The sequence below is a fragment of the Podarcis melisellensis genome (assembly GCF_964234715.1).
Source record: "Podarcis melisellensis genome assembly, chromosome: 8".
In the NCBI taxonomy this organism is placed as follows: domain Eukaryota; kingdom Metazoa; phylum Chordata; class Lepidosauria; order Squamata; family Lacertidae; genus Podarcis; species Podarcis melisellensis.
Genome location: NC_138540.1, coordinates 46,594,691 through 46,620,515, shown reverse-complemented (window position 1 = coordinate 46,620,515; position 25,825 = coordinate 46,594,691). Strand labels below are relative to the sequence as shown.

The 25,825-nt window shown below is 40.8% G+C and overlaps 1 protein-coding gene across 2 annotated transcripts in view; it reads right to left on the bottom strand.

Annotated features, from left to right (window-relative positions):
- The window catches only part of CDH11 (cadherin 11), a 106,948-nt gene that overhangs the window by 9,415 nt on the left and 71,708 nt on the right, over positions 1–25,825 (bottom strand). For both annotated transcript variants that reach the window (XM_081920300.1, XM_081920301.1), the window contains exons 3-11: positions 21,815–22,225; positions 18,997–19,291; positions 18,226–18,345; positions 15,430–15,597; positions 10,790–10,977; positions 8,956–9,209; positions 7,017–7,153; positions 3,882–4,003; positions 2,846–2,963 (exon numbers count right to left, since the gene is read on the bottom strand). In XM_081920300.1, coding sequence (XP_081776426.1) covers positions 2,846–2,963; positions 3,882–4,003; positions 7,017–7,153; positions 8,956–9,209; positions 10,790–10,977; positions 15,430–15,597; positions 18,226–18,345; positions 18,997–19,291; positions 21,815–22,042 — 1,630 coding nt within the window. In that variant the 5' untranslated portion in view covers positions 22,043–22,225. The remainder of the gene's footprint in view (positions 1–2,845; positions 2,964–3,881; positions 4,004–7,016; positions 7,154–8,955; positions 9,210–10,789; positions 10,978–15,429; positions 15,598–18,225; positions 18,346–18,996; positions 19,292–21,814; positions 22,226–25,825) is intronic.

Genomic DNA, 25,825 nt, shown 5'->3' with positions numbered 1-25,825 from the left:
TGAACAGATTATCAAGTATCTGTGTTAGGAATGTTATTCAATTCACTGCTTGTTTTGATTGAAAACAATGAAAAAAAGAAAACCAGTGGTGCCAGTCCAGAGAATGAATAGCAGCTTGACACAGGTTAGCTGTAGTTCAGTTAATACATGACCCAACTAATGGTCCACACCTCCCATAAACAACCCAGACATTAAGTGATTATTTGGATGGAAGCCAGTTTTTAAAATCTATAACTTCTAATGGGATACTTGCCATTAAACATCCCAAAGGCAACGCTAAATGAAAAAGTTGGATCAAGGTACAAGAGTTCATAACTACATAGTTGAAGGTAGTTAAATATGGTCTTGCCCCTTATACACTCAAAAGATCACTGCACTCTGAAGGGGGAAGGGGCTCATGAAGATACCATCTCATCAGGAGGTTCCTTCTGTACAGTATAGGAATTGGGCCCTTAGGATGCTGATGTTTGTGTGTGTGTGTGTGTGAAATAGCTTTGAGATGTTTATGGGGTATGAATTGTAAGAGATCAAGAAAATAAAACTCAAAGAAGATGGGGACCTCCTAGACTCTCTGCCTATTATAGGTCCCACCAGCCTGCCTTGAGAGAAATCATAGCTTAGCAACATATTTGGCCCCATGTTCAGTCCCTTTCCCTTGTATTTCCACTAGCTGCCTCGGGAAGCAGGATTGGTGTCAGTGGTTCCTGAGATTCTGTGTACCCTGATGTGATACAGTGTAATTGTACACTGTAGGAACAGATTTGTTTTATAGATTTTTATTTACATTGCTTTGATGGTTTCAGGGTTTGAAGCAGTTTTTTAAAAAATATGGGGGAGGGTATTTTAATAATTAAATAAATATGTAATTTTGGGTTATAAGGGACCAGTGCTGTAACTTGGTGGTAAGGTTTTTCTATTTAGCACAGCTCTAAATTGGTGTTTATGCTTTTCTCTTCCTCTTTAACTGCTTTAACATAGTTAGTCCTTCCCTCTATTCCCCCTAACATTACAGGAGAAATGAATAGCAGGGATTTTTTTTCTATAAATGGCTCAGGATCTAGAATCATAGGGTTGGAAGGGACCCCGTTAATCATCTTGTCTCAACCCCTGCTGTGCAGGAATACACACCCATGACCTTGTGACCATGCAATTTTTTAAATATAAAAAGTACAGGTGTGTGCATGGGGAGGGGTGACTGTGGTTGACCCCGCAACACATGAGGAAGCTTAAATCTCCTTCCCAAACTTTGATCCTGGTAAAAAAAAAACAATTGCCACCCATGTGTAGCAATTAGGATAAGGAAAAGGAAACTTCCAACTGGTGCTAGATTCCCAGAATTTCCCACCACACCAGTGATAATAACAATAATACCAATAGTGGAAAGAATTGCATAAGAACATAAAAGAAGAGCCAGGCCAAAGGCTCAAGTCCAACATTCTGTTCCCACAGGGACTAACCAGATGCCTTTGGGTAACCCTTAAACAAAACCTGAGCCCAACAGCACTCTCCCCACCTGTGATACCTAACTAGTATTCAGAAGCACACTGCTTCTGACAGTGAAGGTAGAACACAGCCACCATAGCTGGCAGCCATTGAAAGCCTTATCTGCCATGAATTTATCCAATCCTCTTTTCATCATTGCCTCTTTGGGAGGAAAGTACCATAGTTCTTCTGCCCTTTATCATTTTTTTTCTTTTAAAATTAATCCTGCCCCCATTGGAAGCAACAGACCATTCTCCTACAATCTGATAGTAAGGTAAAGGGACCCCTGACCATTAGGTCCACTCGTAACCAACTCTGGGGTTGCGGCACTCATCTTGCTTTATTGGACGAGGGAGCCGGCATACAGCTTCCGGGTCATGTGGCCAGCATGCCTAAGCCGCTTCTGGCGAACCAGAGCAGTGCACGGAAACGCTGTTTACCTTCCCACCGGAGCGGTACCTATTTATCTACTTGCACTTTGAAGTGCTTTCGAACGGCTAGGTTGGCAGGAGCAGGGACCGAGCAACAGGAGCTCACCCCATCGTGGGGATTCAAACTGCCGACCTTCTGATCAGCAAGTCCTAGGCTCTGTGGTTTAACCCACAGCACCACCCGTGTCCCTCGCACCACCCACATCCCTCTGATAGGCCCCAGCAATCTGCTAGACCCCAGCAATCTGATAGGCCCCAGCAAATCAGAAGGTTGCCATGTGACCATTTTATTTGTGTTACCAGCCAGCGGCATAGCTAGCCACTCAGGTACTGGGTGTGGCCCGTGCATCACGCAGCTGGGGGCAAGATGAGCTGCCCATGGGGGCGGGGCACGCTGCATGCAGCCTCTCCACTGCCTGCCCCTCAGGGCAGGAAACGTGTGGCTCAGGCACGCTGTAGGCCCCCGCGGTAAGTGCTGGCCCCTGCTGTGTGGCAACCAGTGCCAGCCGTGTTTCATTACATTTGTTGACTGTACTAACAAGTTTTGTGAGCCCATTTTTTTTATTTAAAAAAATTCTTTCTTTTTTAGTCATTTTGTCAACCCCCTCAGTGATAACACCCGCAGCGGCCCACACCCCCTTCCTCCGCCACTGTTACCAACTCAGAGATGATGCGCTAGCAGATGTTCCTGAAATCGCTACAGCACTTGTGATCCCAAGACATTAATCTTATAGATTCTATATTACATGTATTTATTAGGATAAATGCTGGTGGTGATGCACTAAAGGAATGCCTCTGAACATTGTTTTCACATTTCACCCCACCACTCATCCTTTGCAACAAGTCTCAGCCCCAGAGAGGCGGGCATGGATAACTAAAGTGTTACAGTATGGCATGATAAGAATAATTAGTTTGCTCCTGTCTTCACAAACCTCGGTTATCTCGTAGAGTAAAATTAGGCTTCTGGATCATATCAGGTGGCAACCCAAAGATAAATCTTGGGCCATTAGCTGCATCATCCTTGTCCTCTGCAGTAATTGTTAATAATGGCTGTAAAAGAAAGGCTCTTGTGAGCATGCTGTGCATCTAAAAAGTCATTCCTCTTCCCATCCCACCAAATTGGCTCTTGAATGAAAATTGTGCAGCTTCCTTTAGGGTGCAATCTCATAACTATTGCCCAGCACATCTTACATCATAAGAATGTAATCAGAGCCCTTCTGGATCAGACCAAAGTCCTTTCCTGTCTAGCAACCAATTTCACAAAGAGGCCCACAAGCAAGGTGGATGGGCAACTTTCTTCTTGCACTGTTGCTTCCAGAAATTGGTCGTTCAGTGGCATTCAGCCTCTGAACCTGGATGCAAAAGGCAGCCATCATTGCTTGTAGCCATTGATAGACTTTCCCCCCATGAATCTGGCTAAGCCCCTTTTAAAGGGGAAAAGGCTACAACTCAGTGGTAGAACATCTGCTTTGCATGCAGAAGGTCCCATGTACAATCTTTGGCATCTCCAGAGAGGGCTGGAAAAACCTTTTTGTGAAACCTGGAGAGCCAATGCCAGTCAATGTAGACAATACTGAGCTAGAACGAGCTGTGAACTGATATAAAGCAGCTCTCTATATTCTAAAGGGGTGTGTGTGCTATAATTTTAACTACTTGAAAAATATGAATAAAACTTAACCTGAAATCTTAACCTTTTTTTTTTTTTTTTAAAGGCCTCAGATAGACAATATTGGCTCTTCTAAGAAACTTGGCAACAAGTTCTTTCCAAAAGGGATGATTTATGAGCTTTAAGCCTGTTATTAGAATACATTAGAGATGCTCTATGTCTCGGAGAACAGGATATTAACCCCCCAGAAGCCAAACCTATGTTAAATTGAATTTTCTTTGCCACTCTGCACTTAAGAAAAATGAACATCCTCATTTAATCTCTCCCACCCACAAATGAGAGGTTTGTGTGGCGGAGGTTACCTCATTGGTCTGTGGTTTCTCACAAACAACTGCTTCATAGTTATCTGCAAATTTTGGAGCATTGTCATTTACATCAAGGACCTTGATCGCTACTGGAACTTTGGCTTCCTGGTGCCGATTATCTACAGCAGTAATTTAGAAGAAAAAAAGTCACAACATGGGATAAAAACACAAGAAACAAAGTTAGCTGCCCCACCCACACAAATCCCATCCTTGCCATTGAAATCAGGAGTAGAGTAGTAAATCTCTTTTCCTGCCTTTGCCCCAAAACCCAAAAGCCCTGTGGCTACTTTAAGACTAATAAGTTTTCTTAAGGCATAAATTTACATAGACTAACATAAAAACATAATTTCTCAGGAGTCTCTCTCTCTCTATGTATGTATGTGTGTGTGTGTGTGTGTGTGTGTGTGTGTATCTCTGGGCACTGGTGAGCAGATAAAAACAAATATAATAATAATTCTACCTGGGAATGAAGGAATGCATTAATTCAGGTTGTTAGTCAAGATGTGGAGGTCACACAACTCTCACAAGTTCAGAATGCCCCATTAGCAGGAACTGTTGGTAAGGAGGGATGGTGCTGTGCACTGGGCCTCCTACCACCAAAGCTGCTGCCAGTTACTAGGACAGGAGCAAATTGGTGGGTGATCAGTGTTTTGTGGGCTCCTCACTGACATGCCCCTCTCCTAGTAAGCAGCAGTGACTCCATTGCTGGGAGGTCAGGGGCACAGTGCTGTTCCCTTCTCACTGACCACTCCTGCCCTTCAGGAGACATCAATAGGCAACAAGATCTGAATGGGATTAATGATTCTCAGGAGAAACAAAAGTTTGCCCATTTTCCCCCTAGAGTTTCCATACATTAGGAAGCATTTCTTTTTGATGTTTGTATACATAAAACAGCTTTTCTATTCATGTGAGACTGTATTGGAGCAGAATAAATACAGGTCAGGTAAAGGTAAAGGGACTCCTGACCATTAGGTCCAGTCGTGGAGGACTCTGGGGTTGCGGCGCTCATCTCACTTTATTGGCCGAGGGAGCTGGCATACAGCTTCCGGGTCATGTGGCCAGCATGACTAAGCCACTTCTGGTGAACCTGAGCAGTGCACGGAGATGCCGTTTACTTTCCCATACCTATTTATCTACTTGCACTTTGACATGCTTTCAAACTGCTAGGTTGGCAGAAGCAGGGACCAAGCAATGGGAGCTCACTCCGTTGCGGGGATTTGAACCGCTGACCTTCTGATCGGCAAGCCCTAGGCTCTGTGGTTTAAACCACAGCGCCACCCGCGTCCCAAAATACAGGTCAACTGGGTTCTAATTAGAGCTATATGCAAATGGCCTCTTAATCTTCTCAAATTCATGCCCCATTCCATGCCCAATAAGCACTCTGGCCCAAAGTTTTGTCCAGTATCTTCTCTGTGTGATGGGCTCATGGAAAAAAGCTGTCCCATGAGCCCTTGCTGCAGAGTGGAGGGAAAGCCTGTATAAGGCTGCTTCCCCTGGAGCTCAGAGCCATTTTGCTTTGAGAGCTTCCCGCCTGCCCACCCTCGGGTTAGAGCCTTCACTAAGCAATTTTGGGTTGTTGGTTGACAGGGCCGGAAAAGAATTTTTCCCTCTCAATCTACTACAGTGGTACTTCTGGTTAAGAACTTAATTCGTTCCAGAGGTCCTTTCTTAAGCTGAAACCATTCTTATCCTGAGACGTGCTTTCACTAATGGGGTCTACCGCTGCGTGCACGCCTTCGGCACAATTTTCGCTCGCATCCCAGGACAAAGTTCACAACCAAGAGCAGCTACTTCCGGGTTAGCGGAGCTCGTAACCTGAAGTGTGCATAACCAGAGGTACCACTGTATTGGCACTTGGTCGGGGTTTTCTTCACCTCAGTGAAATTACGACTTCCCTTTGTTTATATGAGGGCGGAAATGGCATTGGTCAGAATCAACATAGTACAGGGGTCCCCCCATAAGGTCCCTGAGGGGAGGATTGACTATGACAAACCCAAGCAGAGGTTTGGTATCTGCCTTGTTGGAATCTGCACCCTGGTCCCCCAGTGAGACCTTGCTTGCTTGGCTTGCACCACGGCAAGGTTCAACACTGGTCAACTCCCATCATACAGGTTTGGAGCAATCCAAACCCAGTGGATCCATTCTATCAACATGAGCTTGTTGAATGATGAATTGATCCTGGAACCCAATGCCATGCCAACCCTTGCCCTGCCTGCTGCCGTCAATAAAGGTTTGGCCTGATTTGGTTGTACAGTCTGGCTCTCATGGGTCACATAATGCACCTGCCTGGGCAATCATGGATAAAGAAACTGGGTAACATTTCATTAATTTCTCTAAGGGTAAGTTATCCAGCAGTTTCTTGTGGGTTAAGGCTCCCTGTTAGTACATTTTCTTTCTCCCCCATTAAGAACACTCCTCCAAAGTTCATTTATTGCCATAGGAACCAACTCTGAGGGGCTGGAGCAGTTTCAGCCCCCCAAATATACAGTGGTACCTCAGGTTACATACGCTTCAGATTACATACGCTTCAAGTTACAGACTCTGCTAACCCAGAAATAGTGCTTCAGGTTAAGAACTTTGCTTCAGGATGAGAACAGAAATCGGGCTCTGGCGGCGCGGCAGCAGCAGGAGGCCCCATTAGCTAAAGTGGTGCTTCAGGTTAAGAACAGTTTCAGGTTAAGAACGGACCTCTGGAACGAATTAAGTACTTAACCTGAGATACCACTCTATATTTTTAGGGGACTGCCCCCCTTAATATTCAGAGGACATTGCACAACGCCACACATGCAACATCAGGATGTCGTACAATGTCGCATCACACTCCAATCCTCTTGAAAAGCTGGCACCTCTGTTTCTTTTTGCTCTGGTAGACTGGCTACAATTTTGCATCCTCCACAATGCACAGACCGAAGATAACCAACATGCACACACTACAAAATGGTGAGTAGTATCAAGAAAGAACTCTGCAGGAGTTGGGGGGGGGGAATCTCAGAACTTTTCTTAGAAAACTATTCCAGTAAATTGGCTCAAAATTTACCTGAAATGTACCTCAAATTTTGCTCAAAATGGAGACTGTGGCATTTTAATATAATTTATACAAAAAGTATATATAACTGTTTGATGAATACTTACGGAGTTCATATGCAAACACTGAGATATTATGCCAGGCCATTTCTTCCCTATCCAGTTTCTTTGTGGTTGTAATTGAACCATCTTCTGCGCTGATACTGAAATATCTGTCGAGGTCAGTGTGACGATCAATTATATAACTAAAAGTGGATGCAAATGAATTAATTAGAGAAATATTCAATTCATTTAGTGTCTCCTAGACAGTGTACCTCATATTATTTGGAGGCACTCTGCTTAGCAAGATAAAAAAATAATTAACTACACTTAACTAAATCACCAACATCAAAATGGATTTCCTTTCCTAATACCTACATGAGCACCATTTTTCATATCAGTCTTTTAGCAGAAAGAAACACTTACAAGTGTAGAGCTATGCATTGCCAGAGATACAGGTGGCCTATTGGTGCATTCTGAATCATGTGATTACAATTGTGTGAAGCAGGAGGCATGTTACTTCAGGGATGCAGCTGTTGGCTCCACATCTACCACTGAAACACATTATGGCTCCTTTGCTACAATTTCCATAGGTTGAAGGAATGCCTGAATAATGGACCCTCTATGTACATAGCCACCCCATATTATTTGGAATCTGTGCAATCAGGGTGCCACATTACAGTAGGAACCTACATGAAAAAAGCAGATTCCTCTTTTCAATCCTTCACCCAGTATGTGGACAGCACGATGATATGAACAGTACCCCTGTTCCCCCATTTCATATGACAATGATAATGTGATTTAGAACACCCAAATAAGATTAGGATAGCAGAATTATTGGAGTGGAAGCATCAAATGCCTCTTCCATCCATTTGTTAGTTGTGTTCCATACAAACCCCATGTGGTGTTTAGCAACACTCAATCCCATGACATGACAAATGCTTTGGGTTCTCTTGTCACCTGCTCCACCTCACTGTTTACCACTAGTAGAGTTGAGAAAATAAATGATGTGATGACATGACCTCATGGAGGTGTTATTTCATGTTTTAGCACTTGGGTGAGAGCTAGACAATGGGGTGTGCCATTTTCAGCAGAACCCCAACCCCAATAATGTGTGTTTCCATGCTTAACTATATTGTGTGAAAAGTGATTGTCCACTCAAAGGTGGAGATACTGGGTGGTATCCAATGCTAGTTCTACTTGAAATAGATCCATTTAAGTTAATTGACATGACTAACTTGAGTTTATTAATTTCAATGGGTTTACTCTGAATAGGACTTATTTGGATGCAACCCATTTTCCCCACATATGTTTTCAAATTTCCCATGAAGTCATTTTGGAAACGACCAGTGTCAGCTTAATTTACATCATTTTATGCTTCATGGTTTGCCAATTTATTGAAACATTGTTGGTTCATTAACTGTACATTTATCTATACAGCCTCTTTATTAGCTAAGATAACTGTGTTAAGGTCTTGGGAAACTGTATGCACTCTGACTCCATAGTCTTGGACATTGCAGTTGGCATCTGAACAAGTTGGATATAAAAAGCATAATAAAACTGAAACTTTTATGGAATCTGGCATCTCTGTTGAAACTGTTATTATAGCATAAAACAGATGTGCCCTTTATAGTTAACATTGGTACAATGTATGTAGTGTGATGTTATCGAAGGCTGCAATTGCCTGGCTTGTGATGCCATTATGATCAGATTGCAGATCTTGGCTGCATTGAGCACCACATCCCCGAGTTATTTTTCAAAGCATCCCCTGGGTAGGGGGTTACTTTCAAGTTGCAAGAATAAATAAAATTGGGGCACAGATTTTTCCTTTCTGGCCCAGATTCTGGTTGATCTACATGGGGGGGGGGCGGGACCAGAGATAGCAAAGAGGAGAATAGGATGGCTTAACTCAAACAAGGCAATGGAAATATATACAACATGGCTTTACAGGTTTCTAAATTTCCATAAGGGAATCACTGAAACCATCCTTCCCATTTCGCAAGCATACCTTATAAGGCTGTTTTTTGCATCAGGGTCTTTGGCATGAACCCTCCCAACTGGAGCACCAGGGCCCAAATTCTCTTCTACTTCCAGAATATAAGATGGTGCTAAAAATATTGGTGGCTCATCAGCATCCTCCACATTAATTTTCACGGTTACAGTATCCTTGAATGGTCCATTGCTGATGAACTTTGGGTCAATGTGTATATTGGCTGCCTCTACCTTCAAGCTGTAGGTCCTTTTGGTTTCATAATCAAGATGCTGAAAAAGACAGAAGCACGGCATATTAGAATAAGTGCTATGACTATTTTTACAGAAGTCAAGTGTGTGTGTGTGCATGTGCACACACAGCGTCACAAACAAAAAGACTCCTATGCATGCACAATTTTTCAGAATTTGCAAATCTGAGCTTAAAGGAATGAAGAAGCAAGGACCCATGATATTTTAATATTGAATATGGATATTTGAAATAACCTATCAACATGAAAAGTTAATATAAAAGGTAGAAAGGTTGAGGCTGGTGGCTCAAGGCTGACCAAGAGATTAACACCCCAGCATCTCCAGCATTCTTTGCTTTGCTCTCTCTAAGGACAACAATTTTCCTTAATATAATTCATTTTAATGCTTTTTCATGAATATATGCAGTTTTGTAGAAGTTTTGCTTGGAAAACTGCACTGCAAAATTTGGAGAAGTGCAAATCTCCAAGGATGACTGTGTTTTGGTTTGCATATTGTTTTGGAAAGCACAGACTACATCAAATTTCTCCCCATTCCTAGTTCTGATAGCCACTTGTTTCTGCCCAGGGTCTCACAGTGGCCAACCTGATGGCCACAAGAAGCCCACAAGCAGAGGTTGAGAGCAACAGCATGCTCCCCACCTGTGATTCCCAGCAACTGCTATTCAGAGGCATAATGCCTCTGACAGTGAAAATATAAGATGGTCACCCTGCCACTGATAGCCATATCCTCCATGAATTTGTCCATTCCTCTTTTAAAGCCATGCAAGTTGGTGGCCTCTTAGGACATCCTGAGAAGCAGTCAGCCCAAGTAAAGTATACTGTGAAACCAGTTTGCAGTGTTGGTTAAAAGTTTGTCATTAATGACACTGAGCATAGTTACTTTCATTTGGGATTTAGCATTATTAGATGTTCAGATTGATTTCAGCAGTGACATCAGCTGTACAATAAAAGAATTCATTTTTGAATTGCAAGCAGAAACCAGATAAGTGGCTTAGGCTGGTTGAATCTCTTGATGGGAATATAATGCCGTTCAGCCTAGGCTTCCTTTCTTCCCATCTCCCCCTTTCTTTCTCTCAGCACTGAATGCATTTGGAAGGAATATTGACAGCAGAAATTAAGTTTTCATCAGAAAAGCAGGCACAAAAAGAAATCTCTTGTAATTTTCACATTATCCGAAAATTCACACCGTACTGCCAACTTGAAAATGAATGCTTGATTATAACCAAAGCAATCCTATCATTTATTTCCAAGTTAATACGCAATATGCTTTGAAGAACGAATGGTGTTGATTTCTCAAGTGGAAGATCAGTAAAAGAAGAATGTACTTTCTTCACTTTAAAAAGATGTTAAGAAGCTTCTATGCATCAATGCTTTCTTCTCATAATCTCTTTCCTTCCATTCTGGCTCCAGGCATTAGCAGATAACAGTAAAATGGGATGCTGGAAGTTAATCATAGCTTCATAAACAAATTATCCAAAACTGCATTTGCTGTGATTTTCTTACCATGAGCAATAATCTATGGCTATTATAGTTTCTGCAAGGCATGGGAAGAAAATGAAGTATATTATCCATTAACAGGAATGAAAGGATCGCATTGCTTACCTTCTTAAGCTTCACAACCCCTTCCTGAGTCTCATAATCGGTTGTAATTTCAAACATCTCTATACCGTCTCCATCAATAATGTTGTAAGTTACTAAGCCATTTTCTCCAATATCTGGATCTTTGGCCTTCACTCTTCCAGCTTCCTCCCCTGGGATGGCTGCTTCTGATATTGACATCTGATAAACACCTAGGCAAATAGCATTTATTAATAAATGAGCCATTATTAGTTTCTTTACGTGCATTCTTTTCACTTGTTAATCTACATGTGCAAAAGGCAGCACAGAAAGTGCTAAAACTCAAGACATCTCAAAGTGCAGAAGTAGTCAATGTGCTGCTCTCCAATGGACTACCATATGCCACAGCCAGCATGGCTTATGGTCAGGGGTGATCAGAATCCCACAGCATCTGGAAATAACTTCTGTATGTTGGACACTTCTGTATAAACCTACTGACAGTCTACCTGCCACTACTCATTTTCCTCTGCAATGCACAGCTACATGAAAGTGTTGAGTGTACTTAAGAATGCAGTTTCACATCACATGGTTTGATGGTGAACTAGAGGTGCCCTCCATAACACATTCAACAATCCTCCCAAATGCATAGGAGTTATTTGGCAGACATTCAGGGCTTTCTTGGTAGACATGTCAAAACAGATCAAATCTAGTGCAATGCAACAACAATATTATAACCCACACCAACCTCAAACAGGCAGAGCATGATGACAACAACCTTAAAAACCTTTGGTGCTTCCCGAAAGGTGTTGTGATTTAGAGTACCCATTACCCACAAACCACACGTTCCATCTGACCTCCAACCTTCATTCCGGCCTTACGAGACCTCAAGGAGTAGGAATGTGTGCTTAGAAATGTCTGGCTTCTACACGATGGTTTACTCGTGAATCCCATTCCTGCACCTAAGGTGGGAGCGTATTTGCCGTCACCCGGCTCTCTCTAAAATGAGGCCTGATGACCAATAGGGAAACGGGGGGAGATTGGCTTTATAAGCCTTCTCCTCCCACATTGTCTTGTTCCTTGTGAGTTTGCAGCACCCTCCCTCCTTCCCTCTCTCCTTATGGTGGTCATTTGTTGAAGGGACTGAATAGGGATGTTTGCGGGGGGAGGCCTTAGGATCCCTCTATTTTTTGTGGTGGGCACTGAGTAAAGAAAGATAAGGAAGTGGAAGAGAAAATTGCAGGGAAAGTGAGACATTATTGGGTTAAGGGATCTACCAGTGTTTTACACCTGGCAGGGTTGGAGAGTTTCTTTTAGGCCTGGCATGTGTATTTTAGGCCTCGCATGTGTATGCTCAACAGCAGAGAATCAGTGGGCATGTTGGCTTCATACCCAAGTCTCACCAAGCAAGGATGGAATTATTTCCTCCCCAACCTTTATTGGGGAGCCCCAGCATGTGGCTGAAGCACGTGCCCAGATGCATGGATAGATGCTTCCCTACCAGAGCTGGCTAAAACCTATTTGAATCTGTCAGTTGGGTTAATGCTGGTTTGTAGTTCCTCCAACTTGTTGAGGAAGATTATATATATATATATATATATATATATATATATATATATATATATATATATATATATATAAACACCTTTATTCCAATGCTAGCTCATGAGTCTGTGAGTGTAGGGACAATGACAATTTTAAATCACTCACAATAATGACTTCATTGTCTGTGACCTGCTCACCAGTTGCTATATTTATGTACAGTGGATTAGCAGACCAACTGGAAGGTGTTATTTTATTCTCCCCTCAAAAAATAACTTCAACTTGACCCTCGTTGTAAGGCTTAGCACAGATTGTCAGCTGCCCCAGAGAGGAATTTAAAATGGAACCCATTTGCAGTGTTACTACCAGCGCTAATTTGCATTTGAAAAAACACAGTGCATTTGAGCTATGCTTTACTTGCCTTCTTTGCTATTTTTTGCCACCATATTTTCAGACTTAAAAATGCAATACTAAGGTCTGGAGCTAATTTTTCTTAAAATTGGGATATAAAATCATCAATGTGCTTGCCATTTTATTGAGTTGCAAAGGCAAGAATGATGAGCCAAAGAGCTTACCGCCTAAATCCCTGCCCATTAATAAATACTCTCACTGCATTATTTACAGTAGGCAGACAACTACACCACATTATTTTCACCATGTGCTGAAACCTTTTCTGTTCCAGAAAACCTAGCTAAGTATGCAAGTTTGGCATGTAATCTGATTTTAGTAGGCATCTATGTTTTCAAATTACTGATTTTGTTTTATATTTCAATTTTTAATGTTCTTGAAAAGAACCCCCCTCCCTGAGTTTTGCTTAGCTCTTATGAATATATTCAATTCCAATGAGGTATGCTTTCCAATTTGAGATGAAGATTAAGAAGCTAGCCCTTATTAAGGTTTGTTTTTTTGTTTAGTTAGTTAAGTAAATTGTTATCCTACCCCTCAGTACAAGTTCTGTCAGCACAGCTGACACAACCAAGAATATACCCTTGTCCTTGCTATCCTCATAACAACCCTGTGAGGTGAATTAGAATGAGAGAGACATTGTGATTTTCCCAAGCTTCATGGCTGAGGGGGGATTTGAACCAACATCCCACTGGTTCTAATCTGGTACACTAACCACTACAGCACACTGCATTTCGAGAATTTATTTCCAACATTCCTGACAAGAGCCTGTAAACTACACCTCATTCACCTGTAAACCAATTATAGAAAATTACCTTCCAATTATGCATGTCTTAATCTCAGTCACGAGCACTATAAGACCATGCAGAATATATTGTGACACGAAGGCTGTAATTTATGCTGCAGGTGTTACTGCAGAAATCCAGAGAAAATTACATTAAAAACAAATCACAGAACAACCTTCAACTCCCAGGGTGGTTTCAGAACATTTATTCACACCTTCTTTTTGTGTGCATTTCAAAGAAGGACAGGGCCCAAAAATTATGTTTGCACACTTCATTTTTGACATGCCATACTTTGAGCATAGATATTCACAATCAAAACCAACAACCTAACCCTCAAAAAACTTAAGAAATCAGGGCCTTCAAAAGTCAGATAATTCACAGAAAAACAGCTGATGTAATTGTTGTGCATCACTGGGACAGAAATGAAATCTAAACAGAGATTGCTTTTAAGAACAGTGTCCTTGTCAGTTTCACAGTGTGCACAAACTCATAAATATACAATCTGGAAGAAGTGAGATTCCATTTCTTTCATCCCTCTCTTGTTACAATGGATATTTCCCCCCTCTCAAGTATATTTTTATTGCTTTCATCCAGTGCAGTCTCAACTGTCTCATTTAACAGGTTTTTCCAGTGCTTTCCACAAAAGTCTTTGCCACATCCCATTGATCTCAGTGGGAGTATGTTTTTAAAACATCATTGTCCGGTATGTTTTGAAAGTGAGACACAAAGCACAAAACCTCCCCCTGGGTTTTAATCTTGCCTTTGAGGGAGAAAAAAACAACAATTCACTGTGAGTCACTAGGAAGTTGTTTAATCCTTTTATGAATAAGCTTGCCTCCCCCCTTTTTAAAGAGGGTGTTTTGATAATGACTCCTAAACTCAATTTGATATAGAGGTGTCTACATATTTAAGGGTGAGGCAGAGGAGCTCAAGTGATACTGATAAATTCTGCCTAAACTACCAGGCCAGATTCAAAGTATTAGCACAAACATACAAGCCCAAAACAGCTTGGTACCCAAGTGCTTAAAAGAGTCCTTTCCCCACTATCATGTATATTGGGCCCTGAGATCAGTCATGGAGGCCCAGTGGGTCTTCTCATTGTTTGTTCCCTTGTGGAACGCTCTTCTTAGTGAGGTGTGTCAGTCTCACTCATCATTAACTTTTAGAACAGATGTCCTAAACCATTCCGGTTTACCCAGGGACATGGTGGTTTAAAGTCATGTCCCTGGCAAACTGGAAATAATTAGTTTGAAAGCAGAGGATTTTTTAAAAATGAGTTTTAAACTGTTTTTAGAATGCCATTTTTAATTGGTTTTGGATTGGTCTGCAATGATCCCAGAAACTCTTACCTAAATGTAGTCCCCATTAAGATCAATGAGATTTTACTTTTGAGTAGACTTTCTAGGACTGCACTTAGGCAGGATGGCCAAAATACCCAGCTGACATTCCATGTGTGCTTTGATAGTAGATTGCTCAAAGATTTTCTGAATACCTAACCCACTGCATTATTCTTAAGAAGGCTTGCAACACCAACTTCAGTGTCTGTGCACTATTGAATACTGCTTGCTAATAGGCAACAGCAGGGGAAATAGATCCCTAAATGGCTATTATCAATGGCGGCTATAAGGAACCTCCTAGTTCATAGGTAGTATGCCACCAAATACTAGTGACTTGTGTGTGTGTTTGTGTAGCAACAGTGGAGAAAAGGTATTGCTTGTGGGTCATCTCACTGACCATGAGAAACAGGGTGATGCTGGACTGTACAGGCCAGGCATAGGCAAACTCCAGCCTTCCAGATGTTTGTGACTACAATTCCCAGCATCCCTAGCTAACAGGACCAGTGGCCAGGGATGGTGGGAATTGTAGTCCCAAACATCTGGAGGGCCGGAGTTTGCCTATGCCTGGCATAGGCCTTTGGTATGATTCAACAGGGCTCTTCTGATGCTCTTTACTTACTCTGCGGGAACTTTGGCGGGTTGTCATTGACATCAGTAAGTGTAATTGTCACTTTGGTTGTCCCTGAGAGCCCTCCCATGTGTCCTCCCATGTCCTTTGCTTGTATGACAACATGATATTCTTCCTTTGCTTCTCTGTCCATGTTGGGAAGGGCAGTTCTAATAATACCTGCAGGTAAAAGACAGAAGGAGGGTTCAGAAAACATTCTTTAGACATCTACTCTACACTGAGAACCATACATATTCAGATGCATCAGCACTGGTCCAGATTCCTCATAGCTAGCCCCTGCCAGCAAGGGGAGAATGAGCCCAACATGGGCTGGGTAATATTCAGCTGTTCAGATCCTATCCCTTGCATCAGGAGATTTTGGTGAGAGCTTGTGACTGGTATGTCCAGTATGTCCAGCACAAGATATTATGGGCTGTCCCGTGAATCCGCTAGATGAAATAGCGGAAGAACGTTGCCTCAGGAGAGTGAGGAAAATTCTCAGGGATGATTCACACCCTGGCCGTCACTTTCTTGATCTCCTGCCCTCAGGCAGATATAGAAGCAAGATTAGTCGCACCAACAGGGTAAAGAACAGCTTCTATCCGTGGACTGTTAGGCTGCTGAATGATGACAACAGGGCAACTGACTTTTGGGTTTGGTGGGTGTACGTCAGTAAATGAGGGGAATTAAGACTAAGAGAGCAATCTCACTGTATACAAGTTGTACAAGTGGCAATAAAGTATTTCAATTTCTGTGCCAACGATTTCTCATTTCCCAGCTATTCTGCACCAGTTAATGAGAAAATAGATTGTATTCGAAGATTACGAAAGGGGAGAGAAAAATTCAGAGAAATTATGCTGGGTGGGCTACTATCAAGGTGGCCAAGAGGTGTATGTGACTGTCCTTTCTTTCATCCTACAAATCATCTCTCTAGAGGCCTGTACTCTCCCATGATCTAGACTTCCCTTTAAAATAAAACCAGTGACCGCACTGAACTCATGTACTCAGTAGCAAGCCTGCCTGGCTTCCGATGCTTCAAATAAAGCTCAGGGGAAGACATTAGCAGGTAATTTATCCCATGGGGATTTTTTGATATCAGGAAGAATAGGCATCTGTAGCATGCTGGAGAAATGTTTAATCGGAGCACACACACACCCAGCTCTAAACATGATACTAGGGAAGAACAATGATGAAACCAGGATATGCTACCGGAATAATCCTGGTTAAATATAGACCCACTTTCTGTTCCTGTTCTAAATTTGAGTACAGACTTTATTATAGTACAGTTCTCCATTCAAGAAACATTAAGTACATCTTTAAAATTAAGGAAGTTTGTTAAGAATACATATTTAAAAGTGACTTTTCATGTAGATTTTTATTTACCGGTAATTTATATATCCAGTATTTTAAGAAAGCAACTCCAAAGATAAATATGGAAATGGGATAGACAGAGGTGAAGACATGCAGAAGTGTTACAGACTAGGAAAAAAACAGGTCTGCACATCCCAAGCATTTGGCAGGCTAAAATACATTGTTAATAGACGGCTTTTGCTTGGTGAATTGCGTGTTGCACAACCATTGTCTGGAGCCAGTTGGTGATATGAAATGTCAGACTGTATCTACAACTGAAAAGTAATGGTGCTGTCAAAGTTTGTAACTAGGTGGTTCAGAATATGAATGTGCGTCTCTCACAATGCTTGAATGTGTTACAAATCAAATGACATTTCCCCTCAGAGATTCTTCTACAGCTCTATAGCAAAATCAGACTGCAGATATTCAAAAAAGTTTTTAGTTTAGATTTTTAGTCTAGGTCCAGGACACTAATTACTGCTCAGTCAGAACTAAGCAAATGCTCCCAATGACAGATTTTAAGGCTCCTATAGACAGTAGATAAATTACAAAGATAAATCACATGGTCTTTGGTAATAGGAAGAAGTATTTTTCCCCCCATTGTTGGTACTTCATCCTTTCTTCTAAAGCAGCCTTCTCCAGCCTGGTGATCACTAGGTGTTTTTGACGCCCATCACATGTAGTCAGTGGTCAATGATTATGGAATCTGTGGTTGAAAGCTTCTGGGAATCTAATGGCTTCTGAGTCAGGTCATTAGTCCATGTAGCTCAGTCTGGAAGCGACTCTTCAGGGCTTCAGACAGAGGACATTCAAAGTCCTGTCTGGAGGTGTTGTTTGTGGTTGTTTAGTCGTTTAGCCATGTCTGACTCTTCGTGACCCCATGGACCAGAGCACGCCAGGCACTCCTGTCTTCCACTGCCTCCCGCAGTTTGGTCAAACTCATGTTAGTAGCTGCGAGAACACTGTCCAACCATCTCATCCTCTGTCGTCCCCTTCTCCTTGTGCCCTCGATCTTTCCCAACATCAGGGTCTTTCCAGGGAGTCGTCTCTTCTCATGAGGTGGCCAAAGTATTAGAGGCTCAGCTTCAGGATCTGTCCTTCCAGTGAGCACTCAGGGCTGATTTCCTTAAGAATGGATAGGTTTGATCTTCTTGCAGTCCATGGGACTCTCTGGAGGTACCAGGGGTTCAATCTGGGGCTTTCTACATGCAAAGCAGATGTGCTACCACTCTTCTATGCCATTATGTTGGTGCAGCTGTTAAAGGGTATCAGGACTTGCCACAGAAATATAAAGAATGATAGACATGCCCATTCTTTAAAAAAATGAATTAATATCTGGATTTTCATTTATGCTCAGGTCTGATCACCATATTTCCAGATTTGTAAAGATGCATTGCTCCGGTTACCCTGGGGAGTGCAGGAAGCACCTTTCTCTTGTAGCAAAAAAGAATTGCTCACCTGTCTGTGCTTCCACAGAAAAGTACGGCTGACCTTCAAGGATGCTGTAAACAAGTTTGGCACTATTTCCATAGGTGGGATCATCAGCATCTGAGGCAGTCACCTGAATAACAGATGTACCTGAAAACAGAAAGGTGTGGTGATACATTTCAGGATTTAAGTAAGCATGTTAAAAGCATGGAGAACATTTTCAAAATTCATTTTTATTTAAAAAACAAAACTAAATGATTGGGAGATTATGTACTAATTAAGCACTGGAAAACTCCAAATTCTCTAGATGAGGTATTATTAGTGAACCACCACTGGTTACCCACCAGCTGTGCTAGGGATTATGGGAAATCTCTGTCCAATGAATTATTTGAATTACACTGTTCAGTCAATTATATTGAATCACCTTTTACCTCATTGGCAATTGCTTAATATTACTATTTGGGGTGTTTATTAGTGGCTCCCTCTCATAAAAACAATATTTCATGGTATCTGGCAATTATATGTATAGTAATTGCTGGATTGATTTCTCTTTGACATGAGGTGAAGAACCTAAGATGGGCAATTTCTGCTCCCATTGGTGCTTTCATCAGAATTCTCTGACATCCCTAGTCAAGACCCAAGTTTACTCACGGATATGCTATTTGTGAAAAATAGGCATGAATGAAAATTTCATGTCCTAAGCCTAAACCATAATTGATGATCAGCTCAATACCGATTGTCCTAGAAATCCATTTGTCAGCCTGCGAACTAACTGTTTATTTCATGTTTTCTGTTACGTACCTACATTAGACCTCTCTGGTACATTGGCATGGTAGTTTTCATGTAAAAATTCAGGGGGGTTGTCATTGATATCTTGAACTTTCACAATGAATTCTGAGGGTGGTTCCAGCGGTCGGTTGGTATTCCTGTCCACAGCTTGTGCTGTTAATGTGTACTGAGCTCTTTCTTCCCGATCCAGTGTCTTTGTTGCATGGATGTTCCCTGATTTGTCATCAATGACAAAAATGATTCCCGCTCCTTCACCTGAGAGAATGTATTTTATGTTCCCATCACCAGAATCAATGTCCGAATGAAGCTGCAAAATGCAAGATATACACACTTATTGTTTTCAAAGCCAATAAAATGTTAAGTACATAAGAGCTTTGATGGATGAGGCTGAAAGCCTATCTAGAGTGAGCAACTAGATCCTTCTGGGAAGTCTGCAAGCAGGACAGCAGTGCAAAAGCAGTTCCAACAACTGGTATTCAGCTACATGTTGCCTCTGATACTGGAGATAATACTGCTATTGTGACCAGGAGTCACTGATAGCACTACACTGATAGCATGTTTTTTCTTCTTCTCCTAATCCCTTTCTCCTAATCCCTGTATTGGGAAGTTTTTAATGTTTGGTGTTTCGTTATGTTTTTATACATGTTGGAAGCTGCCCAGAGTAGCTGGGGCAACCCACACAGATGAGTGGGGTATAAATAATAAAATTATTACTGTCATCATTACTATTATTATTACTACTACTATTACTACTATTATTATTTGAAGATGCTTTTTATCAACACACTGACTTGTACATATTAATGAAATTTCTGGGGTTCCCAGATTTCTTTTGCCCATATATTGTAAATTTATTGGGCTGAAACCAGATATGTACTCAGAGTTTATTTGTTTCCAGAAACTGATTTTCTGTAGCATGGGCAGAGAGTCTGATAACCCAATGTGTCTTTGTATGGCCCCCTTGGGACTCTTCCTAGGCTACACCTTCTCCTCGGCCTCTTCCTTGTCTCGATGCAGAATAGAGGTGTGTGTGTGTGTGTGTGTGTGTGTGTGTGTGTGAGAGAGAGAGAGAGAGAGAGAGAGAGAGGTGTAAAACCTTAACCCTTAGCCCACCACTGCCATGTGGCCTCAGAAAGGTTTGCCCAGAACGGAATCCTAGGCTGAAAAAAGGTTCTACACTCTTTTTCTATGATGCTTCTGGGCATCTCTGTCATGGATATAATGAACAAGTAATTTTAAATAGCCTGAAGAAAGAATTCACAAAGTGAATTAAGGATTAGTTTAAAATGTACTTGGGATTTTTTTTGGGGGGGGGGCAATGTGGAAAGTAAAACCGATTAGTAGTTGTTGAGATTAAGAGGAAAAAGCAGAGTATCTTTTATGAAAGGTTTTGTATTCATCAGATACTTTTTTTAATCTAAACTTTTTAAAAAATGAGGTATGTGAAGCATGGGGCTGCAACAAATGAACCACCCATTGGCTTCCACCTCATTTCCAATTTCTCAGCTACTTAATGCCCATTGTGATATTTTAATGAATGGCACTAAAGCAATTAAAGTATAAAATGAAATCGGAGCCCCACTTGCCTTCCTTCACTTTCATAATGCTTATAGGCATTGGCTCTGTGAATTGATATGAAAAAGTAATGTATAAGACTGGGAACCATCTTCGCTTCCTCAAATGTTCAAGCTGGTACAATAGTGAAGAATTGTCACTCAGTGTGGTTAATCCGTTCCTGCTGTTTAATGCTGGTGCAGGTCCTTTGATGTAAGCAGGGCAGCACTTTTTAAGGTACATTCTGTTATAACTTGGAAAAATAGGTTGCATTCTGGGTAAGAGCAAATGCAGGCTGCAACCCAAGTATGAACACAGTTTTCTTCTATCAAGGATGACTTTTTAAAGTCTGGTTCTACTGCTTTTGTGATAGAGAAGTCATCTGAGTGCTCTGTCATGTGAGTTGCCACACAAATGTTGATCATCCATCATGCTCATACACACGAAGAACCTTCCCCTGGAAAGGGGAATACAGACAAGCAGAGAAAGACTGAGGAGGGACTATCACCCAATGGTGATATCACTCATGCAGAAGGTTCTAGGTTCAATCCAGGGGTAAATTTCAGTTAATTTCCATTTCACTCATTTTTTTCAACTGAAATGCATCAATAGGCATATTTAAATTTAAAAAGGCCTTACAAAGATTTGTCACCATTTTAACACACACTTTTCCAAACAGGGGTGCCAACTTGAATAAAATATGCAGATAATTGATGACATGACACAGTGCATGCATACGATTTGAATGGCAATGCTCATCAACTTTGGGGGCCCCGCACCCTCAAATATTTTATTGGGGGGACCAAAGACCACTCAAACCGCAGGAATTGGCTCTTATGTTGCCAAATATGTACATTTTATATGTAGTTTTTCCAAATATACACCATTTTGCAAGCAATTTTACTTGCTATGATGCACTTCTGCATGTTACTTTCACCAATATATGCATTTTTGTGTACTCTTTCCTCTAATGGACACATTATTTGGTTAGAGGACTGCATTACAAAATACAAAGACGTGCACATTTCAAAACATAGCTCTGTCTCTGGAGAATATGGTCCTTGCGAGGGCATCAGAGGGACTCTTTGATGTAAGGCTGGCCCAGCTATGAGGCAAGGTGAGGCAACTGCCTCAGGTGGCAGAATATATAGGGGCAGAAGATAATGGGAACTGACATCCAACAACATCTGGAGGACCACAGATTTATAGAACTGCAGCTTAATAGTTCCTAAATAGGTAAAATGCAACAACTGATAAAGAATAAAGGCTTTCTTACCCTTCCCACTAAAACAGGATCAGGTCCCGTATACTCCTCTATTACAAAGAACTGGTTCCACACCCATCCTCTTTTTGAACGGTGGAGAACTTGCCCTTCCTTTCCTTTTTCATGATGACCATGGAGTGATGGCCTGAAATGATTCAATTTCCCGATCTCTATTGCAAGGCTGAAGCACAGCATTCCCAGGCAGATAAGGGTAGCATGTAAACAGTTGTCCACCTTCATTTTTGGTTAATGTATAGGCACCAGAGTATCCACAAATCTAACACTTCTTCTCACAGGGCCACCAGAAGAGTAAAAAGGAATAATATAATCCTCTTGAAATTTCAGGTGTACTTTTCCATAAATGAGATGTAAACACTCCTTAAGCACATCACTTTAATTCTGGATAGATTCCCAAATTATTTCCTAGAGGGTGGAAAGAGAGAAAAAGAAAGAGGGTGAGAAATGCAGGCTAATTTCCCCCACTGTGTCAATTATAAGTTAATTATAATTTCGAATATGTCATGTGAAGCAAGTTAGCATGGCCAATGTGTCATACATTACAATGACATTCCTCTGTTTGGAGTGTTGCCTGGTTCAGAGCTGTTTTAAAGATAAAGAGCCTTAAGAAAGGAGAGAGAGACTCTTGCAGATGCCCATTAACTGTTAGCAAACTAAGCAGACACACAAAGTAACCTGGTCATCCTCTTCCTTACTATGGTGAGATGCATTGCATATCTATTTAAATTACAGTAATTATTTCTCAGTGTGCATATATACATACATATTAAGATGCATGATTTTATGCACATCTATGCCTTCTTTTTTGATGATGTATATCCTCTCTCTTTTTCAATTGCAAGATAATAAATGAAATCGGGTAGAATAGGAAAAGAATATTATATATTATATATTATAATAAAATATATTATAATACTTGCAGGTATGCATTCTAATTATAATGAATGATTTCTTTCCCTGTACTAGACTCACTGGGTTATTAGAAACATTTACAGTTAGTTTCATGATTATTGAAGAATGGAGTTTGCTTCTGTTTTTGTTTGTTTTTTCAGTGTAGAAAGCTGCCACAGAAAACTGTCCAACCATTGGTCCATCTATCTCATCATTGTTTACTCTGATTGGCAATGGTTGTCCAAGGATTCAGGCAGAAACCTTTCACAGCCCTACCTGGACACACCAAGGATTGATGCTGGGACCTTTTGCAAGCAAGGCAGATGCTATTGTCTGTATCAAATGTGCATGACCTAATGTCAGCATTTGCTTTCACCACTTCTCAGTACCTTTTCAAAATGCAAGCATCCAGAGTTAAGGCTGCAGAACCATGATATCAACTCACCAAGTAGAGCGCATAGAAAGTCATATATATATGCATATTTATAACACATAGAAGCAAGCAAAGCCAAATATCAACCCACTACTGCCCTTTCCACTTTCACCAGATAACTGTCCAACAAGAATAAAACATTAGCACCCACCCTTTACTGAGTTGCTTTTCACTTCAGTCACACACTCAGCATGTAAAACCCAAATATCAAAGAATGTGACTGGATGACAATACATAGCTGGTGAACTACAGTCAATTTGGTTGAGCACAAGAGCAGGCATTCTCCTTACATGATCCACATGAGAAAAGTAACTAAATAGGACTATATTGGGGAAGGTCCACATCAAAACTCCTCCAAGTTTCCTCCAGCCACCACAAGGGAGTATTTCAGGGCATGTGAAAGTACATACAAAGGGAAGGTTTGGGTGTTCTGCTTCATTATCTTTGTTTGATTGGGGAGAGATATAAGAGGAAATTAAAAGAAGACAAATGAAACGTACAAGTGAATTTTCTTCCACAGACCATTAATTTTAAATGATGCCATCAACAAATGGGTTTAAGAAAATCATCAAATATTTCCAATAACTGCCAAGATGTAGTATAACTTTATTACTGGGATTATTATGTAATTACCAAGAAACTCTTTAGAATAATAGAAAAGATGTGTGGATATATGAAAGTGTTTACTATCAGTTGTTCAGGCATGAAGAACCAAACACAAAACATTAACCACATATCTAAGCCATTATCCTTAATTTACTAATTAGGGCTTAATGTGGTAATTGCCTGCAATCCCTTTCTTTGTAAATTTCTCTCTGTTGGGTAAGGAATGGGCCAGAATCTTTTCAAGTCCTGTTGTATCTGGTCTTGTTGACATGACAACAGTACCCTAGGGTTTCTTTCTAGCATGCAACACAGAGGTTTTCAGTCTGGAGAAAGCACACTGGGGTTATTTTCAGCTGACCTACAGAGAAGTGCAATTCCTGTCGGTTTACCTCACCAACTGTCTGGGTTTTGCAAACATTCCTAACAAATACCTGGGCAAGAAAACACATTATGGAAGCATAGAAAGTTGCCTTACTCAGAGTTTGCCCACTCATCCAGCTAGCCCAGGATATTCTGTACTTAATAGAGGTATGGATGCTGAAAGAAACTTAATTTTTGTGAAATCTAAAACTAGCTGAGCTGATCCACACTTTCTGGAATAATGGGCACATTAAAGATTAGTTATCCACCGGCTTGAACACATCTATGATGTTCTAGTGCATCTTTAAACTCATTCATTCATATATATATATATATATATATATATATATATATATATATATATATATATGAAAAATGCATAATTTGTATGTATTTAAGTAAGAATTTTCATCCTGGTTTGTTTAAGCATATTCATGGAGAAACAGAACAGGCTTATGAACAGAAGCATGGCATGTGACACTGACCTGAAAAGAAAATGATTGGGCTTTATCTAACTGGAATGGCTTTCCAGGGTTTCAAACAGGTTTCCTTCCCATCCCGACTTTGAGATGACTCTGGAACCTTTATATGCTCTATCACTGAGCTGTATCCCTTTCAACAGCAGGTTTATGTAGTAGGAGCTGGACCTGGTCCAATTAGACTTATAAACATCTAGGGACAGAAGCATGTGGATATATGTTTTCATCAAAAGACATGACCTATAGTTCAATGGACCATGGATGAGCATTGCAATCCAGACTTCATGTGTAGAAATCTGACTTGATGCATGGATCCTTCTTGCAGGATTGACACAACGATGTTTCAGTGGGAGTATTTGCCTGTACTAGGAAAACATTTTTCTATTGTTGTTTTTGTTTGTTACTATGTTATGTATTTTTGTTTTTTTGATCCTTGGATGAAGGGTTGTATGGAAATTTAAACAACAACAAATATCAGTTAAGTGATTGGATTGTATCTTAAAACAATCAATGCATAAATTATTCTAAGTTGTGGAGAGCTGATTGCTACTATAGAAGTAGGATCCAGCTGAAATATTGATCAAATGTGTGGTTGAAGAGCATGCAACTAACTTGAATGAACTTTCCTTTGTTCCTAAGAACTTGGGGTGGCTTTTTAAAACTGAACATACACAATAAATGGTAAAAGAAATATTAACATATAAACTGTGAAGGTTAAATCCCCTAAAACTCTTTGCAAAATCTTTTCCTGTTTCCTTCCTATTCAATAAATATCTTTTCCCCCATGTTTCATATGTTCCATCTTAAATTTCCGTAGAGGGGGTGGAAATTATAACAAATGAATCACAGAAAAAACCCCAAAGAGGCAAGTGGGATTATTATTTGATGACAAGGCTAGAGTCTAGGAAACCACGTCTGACCAATGGTATTCAAGCATGCTCTCTATATAGCAAATATAATCCCAGTAGGACAAAAAAAGTTTCCAGTGACTGCCTTTATTTCAAACACCATGTGCTGAAGCTCAATAGACTAAACAATCCCTTAGATTTGTCTAACCACCATGTCTGCATGATACATTAAAATAGCAGCTGTTCTGTGGGGATATGTATTTAACAAGACAGATTTCTAGAGTGTGCTATATAATGACATTATGATGGATAGCGTAATTCTGAGACAGTTTGCAGAAATAAGGGAAGTGGGATTTTCTGGCAAACAGACAGAACAAATAACTGAACC